General features: G+C 51.1%; 1 protein-coding gene across 1 annotated transcript; it reads right to left on the bottom strand.

The window, feature by feature from the left end:
- Nucleotides 1-722: 722 nt before the first annotated feature.
- Nucleotides 723-1,272, bottom strand: LOC134433463 (olfactory receptor 14A2-like; the record flags this gene model as incomplete). Its single annotated transcript, XM_063182318.1, has 1 exon — nucleotides 723-1,272. A coding segment is annotated over one exon (537 nt), but the record flags the coding sequence as incomplete, so codon positions are not given.
- Nucleotides 1,273-5,465: the final 4,193 nt, after the last annotated feature.

Here is a 5,465-nt window from a genome sequence, read left to right as displayed (position 1 = left end):
GCTGTCCAGCGCACTGGGGATGGATCAGCCCCTGCTCTGCTGCTCCTTCCCATCTCCCCCAGGGCCCTTGCAGAGCCCCAGCCATGCTGTTTGCCCCCAGCCTGCCCACGGCCAGACTGGGGCTGCTCACGGGGCTTTTCTGTGCTGAGCATTGCCTGGCCATGTTCTTGAGAGAGCCTGGGCAAGGAGCCTGGAGTCCCCAGGCCCTGGGCTGAGGCGTCAGCACTGCCCCAGCAGTGCCCATGGCCTGTCCCTGCTGCAGCTCCGGCACTGCCACCCCCAGGGCTGTACCTGGCCCCGAGAGCACTCAGGCCCTGCAGCAACACCAGGGCCACCAGGGCAGCGGGGCAGGGCCACGGCAGCAGCACTGGCAACACCAAGTGCTGCTGCTGCTGGGCACAGCTGCTGTGCCAGCACTGATCTGTCCCCAGCTCTGCACACAGACATTGCTGCTGCAGCTCCAGAGAAGGCAACAAAAGGGCATTTCTGCAGAAAACTCTGCTGGGAGATCCTTTAGTTCCTTTAAAGCCACAGAGAGTGCAGCCCCTCATTGACACAGTTTTGGTTACAGTGAAGGAATAGAGAAACAAAATGAGAAATGGTATAAAAATTGGCATTTCTTTGTAGACAATATGAAAAAATTAAAAGAAAGAAACAGAACCTCCAGAAGGAAACCAACAAGAAGTATCAAAGATTAGTTTTATTACAAGCACTTTGCATAAATTAGCCAGCAGTTTAATGTTCCTGAAAGCATCCAGTCATCAGTCTCCACACTGCAGCCTTGAGCTCCTGGTTCCTCAGGCTGTAGATGAGAGGGTTCAGGACTGGAGGCACCACTGAGTACAGAACTGACAGGGCCACATCCAGGGATGGGGAGGAGATGGAGGGGGGCTTCAGGTAGGCAAATGTGGCTGTGCTGATGAACAGGGAGACCACAGCCAGGTGAGGGAGGCAGGTGGAAAAGGCTTTGTGCTGTCCCTGCTCAGATGGGATCCTCAGCACGGCCCTGAAGATCTGCACATAGGAGAAAACCATGAACACAAAACAGCCAAAACTTAAACAGACACCAACAGCAAGAAGTCCCAGTTCCCTGAGGTTTGAGTGTGAGCAGGAGAGCTTGAGGATGTGTGGGATTTCACAGAAGAACTGGCCCAGGGCATTGCCATGGCACAGGGGCAGGGAAAATGTATTGGCTGTGTGCAGCAGTGAATAGGGAAAGCCACTGGCCCAGGCAGCTGCTGCCATGTGGGCACAAGCTCTGCTGCCCAGGAGGGTCCCGTAGTGCAGGGGTTTGCAGATGGACACGTAGCAGTCGTAGCACATGATGGTCAGGAGGAAATACTCTGCTCCAATGAAGAACAGAAAGAAAAAGAGCTGTGTAGCACATCCTGAGTAGGAGATGTTCCTGGTGTCCCAGAGGGAATTGTGCATGGCTTTGGGGACAGTGGTGCAGATGGAGCCCAGGTCGGTTAGGGCCAGGTTGAGCAGGAAGAAGAACATGGGCGTGTGCAGGTGGTGGCCGCAGGCTACAGCGCTGATGATGAGGCCGTTGGCCAGGAGGGCAGCCAGGGAGATGCCCAGCAAGAGGCAGAAGTGCAGGAGCTGCAGCTGCCGCGTGTCTGCAAATGCCAGCAGGAGGAAGTGCCTGATGGAGCTGCTGTTGGACATTTGCTGTGCCTTGGCAGGGGGATCTGTAAGAAAAGTAATCATGGAATACTTGGGTTTGGAGAGGACTTAAAATATCCCAGCATAGCCTGGGGGAACTTTCCCCCCTCTGCCTGCCCAGGGCTCTGCTGCCTGGAGCTGTCCCTGCCAGCAGCTGCTTCCCTGTGCCCAGGGCTGGGCCCTGCCAGTGCTGCCAGAGCTCAGCCCAGCCCTGGGGGCTCAGCTCTGCCCTGCAGACCCCTCCCAGCTCTGGCATTGCTAAGGGGCAGCTCTGGCTCTGCAGGCTCTGATGGCAAAGTAATATCAACCCTGAGGAGGCTGGAAAAGGAACACTGATGCTGCCTGTGAGGGGGCCTCTGCTGATCTTTGTAACAGCCCAGTTTATTCACATCTAAGAGAATTTTTTTGTTTATTTTTCTCAGCCTTAACAGAGAGATGAATATCTGTGGGCTGTTTCTCACCCAGGCAACCCAGAGCATTAGATTCAAAAAGCAGGTTTTCCCCTTTATGCAACCCCTGCCTTGCTCTGCTCCCTATATAATCTACTTGGAAATGTCATGCAGTTAAATGCCATGCTGGGAGCAGTCCTGACCAATGCAGCATCATCACCCCACACAAGGAGAACACTTCCAAGCCTGACCAGCTGTCTCCTCCCACCCAGATCTTGTCCCCCAGCGCTGGGAGCAGCTGCCAGGGCTGGCTGAGAGCTGTCCCTGGCAGGCAGCAGAGTCCCTGCCCCAGCACAGCGCCCTGGGCTGCAGGACCCTGCTCTGCACGACAGCCCTGGGCACTCCTGGCTGCTCTGCACAAGAGACAATCAGAGAATGTACTCACAGAGTTTGTAGGCATTGCGATGTTCCAGCTCGATGTTCCAGCTTTAGGAGATGGCTCCAGGAGCTGCAGCTGCATTGTCCTGCAGCCAGAGGTTCCTGTGCCAAGGGCTTGCAGTGATTGTGCCCCAGGCACTTCTCAGCACCTTCCCAGCCCTGACTGATTGAAGCTCTCCGTGGCTCTGTGCTATGCCCAGGGTGGCTGCAGGCAGTGCCCCAGCCCTGCTGGGCTGGCAGAAGAGCTGCTCATCAAGAGAAATGTGCTTTTGAAGCTCTTCTTCGTTACCAGGAGCTGCCTTTGTGCCAGGAGCCCAGCCCAGCTCAGCAGCACAGACACAGCACAAGGACTTTAATGAGCCTCTGGAGCTTCGTGCTGAGGCCCTGACCATCAGTCTCTGAGAGGGAGCTGAATAAACCTCTCCAGAACTCCCAAGTCAGAATCCAACTCCAAAGTTTCTTGGACTTTTAATGGGTCCCACTGAAGAGCACAAATGAGAAAGTGTCCCCAGGCCCCAGGCAGAGCAGAGAACTGGAGGCAGTGATGACAGGTGGGGACAAAGAGAAGCCAAGTCTTGGTGCCATGAGGCACAGCAGGGTCTGTGCCACCAAGGGCTGTGAGGAGACACCTTGTCCTGAGGCACTGGGGCTCCCTGGCACAGCCCCAGCCAGGCTAGGCACTGTCAGCCCCTTGTCCTGTCCTCAGCATCCCCCCCTAGCCCACATCCCAGTGGCCTCAAGGATCTGCTGGAAGGAGTCCCTGGGGAGCCTTGCTCAGCAATGGCCCTGGGGAATCCTTAATGCTCCCTGCAGGGACTGCAGGTTTTTGAAAGGACTTTGGGTTTGGTTTTTGCCTTGGAGTCTCTGAGAGGTTTGTGCAATCATGGCCTCCAATTATCTGCAGTAATTATTCCCTGGAGAGGCTTTGTCAGTAACAACACTCAGTGGGGCTCATTAATACTACAGGGTACTTCAGTTCTTTTAAGGTACTTGGTGTTTCCCTTTTGATACACACTGTGCCAGAGGTTTTTGAATCATGGCCCCAATTATCTGCTTTAATGAGTCCCTGGGGAGCTTTGTACTGACACTCAGTGGGGCTCATTAATGCCTTGAGATACTCAAGGTTTTTAAGGTACTTTATGGATTTAGGAATACTTTTAGGAACTTTTAAGGAATTTCCTTCCAAAATTGAGTGTCTGAGAGGTTTTTGTGCCTTCCGGACCTCCAGTTCTCTCCTCCAAGGAGTCCATGAGGAGCCTGTGTTGGGTATCTTCCCTCTTTCTGTTTTACAACAAAGACAAAACTGAAAGAATTTTGTAAGACTTTCTAAAAGCATCTAAACAAACATGAGACAATTAACAATACAACAACAACTAGGAAAATTAAATGTCCTGTTTTAGATAGATATCATCCAAGACTTTTATCCCTTGGATTGGAAGAGTTTATTGAACCAGTCTTTGTTTTCCACTTGAAGCTTCTTGAACTCTTCATTCAGTACTTGAATGCTCTTGTGGATTGACTCTCTGTGGCTGGGGAGGTTCATGCAAAACATGCCCTCAGAGTCTACACAGCCATGCCCCTGTGCCCAGAGTTAAAACTCTATCGCTGTTTTGCAAGGTGGCATGTCTGATGGACTCTATGTCTGAGAGCAGGCCCCTCAGTGTGAGGGAGGTAGCATTGGTTTGCTTACTTAACAGGCACCCAAGATGGTGTAATTGTCCTAAAGCTTTAGCTGCAGCCACCCAAGCTAGTCCAAATTGGGGGTGCTACCATCCAATACCTGGATTAAAGCTTGCAAAGCCATCTCTTTGATATCATCCAATACTTCTCTGAGGATACCTGCTGCTTGATCATCTGGTAGGCTGTGTTGTCCTTCTCCAGCTAGATGGTTGATTGTCAATTCCGCCTTTGCCTCATTATTAGCATACTCATTGCTATTAGCATAATAAACATTTCCATCCCTCTTCCCACAGGGTGTATTTTGTAAATGACAACAACATAATATATTTTAAATCATAGGTGCCAGAATTTTGAAGCATGCTCGGGGTTCACATCGGTGACCTGAGCCATACGTGCTGCTGGAGCCTGGAAAGCTTCAAGAGCGCTCACAAAAGAGGTATGTAAAGGCAAGCAGCATATAAGTTATCCGCTGCGTATCTAGAATGGCGAGGGGTAAAGGGGATAGATTTGTTATTAGCCTACGGATACGCTGAAGAAACTTTCCTTAACCCACATGAACTTTTGGAATGGAGAAAATCTGGGGATATACTGTGGGAAGCAGTGTTAGAAGATGATAAGTCAGCAAAGAAACCAAGCAAGCCATGGTGGGTGATGTACAATACACTTCAGCACGTCTCTGAGTGCACAGCAGCAGCTGCGGCTCGGGACACCTGCGAGGCTGTGCTGCTCCGAACTCGGCATGGGTGCTCCGCCATGGGGAGCAGCCGCAGCGAGCGGCCGCCTGAAATGCTGCGCTGCAGCGGCGGCAGCGGCGGCAGCAGCGGGGGGTTCGCCCCCTCCGACACAAGCGCCGCGGGACCGGAGCGCTTCTTCCAGCGAGAGCGCTCTCCCTCCACCCTGCAGCAGGCAAAAGCTTCAGTGTGAGACCTAACAGCATAATAAATGTGACTCTTGTCAAGAAAAGAAAGATTCCTACTGCAAGTAAGAAGCCAGTGATAATAAACAAAGGACACCAAGGACCATTACGGTCAAGACATTTTTCACCTATGTCAAAAGGATTTTTTTTTTTTCCTAGCAGAGACTGTAAAAGAGACTTTAAATATCAGAAGCCCAACTAACTCAGTCAGTAGAACATTAAACTCTGAAATTATATTTTGAAAAAATTTAAAAATGTTAAAAATGTGTTAAAGTGGTTGTAGAAGTAAGATGTAATGAGTGTGTTTTTTGTATTTTTTAAACTTTGTTTAGATGTGATAAAAGTAAAAGCAAGCACTGAATTTAAAAGAATTTTTC

The sequence above is a fragment of the Melospiza melodia genome, unplaced genomic scaffold (genome assembly GCF_035770615.1).
Source record: "Melospiza melodia melodia isolate bMelMel2 unplaced genomic scaffold, bMelMel2.pri scaffold_18, whole genome shotgun sequence".
Classification (NCBI taxonomy): Eukaryota; Metazoa; Chordata; class Aves; order Passeriformes; family Passerellidae; genus Melospiza; species Melospiza melodia.
The sequence above is the reverse complement of the archived record's forward strand: the minus strand, read 5'-3'. Positions and strand labels throughout refer to the sequence as shown.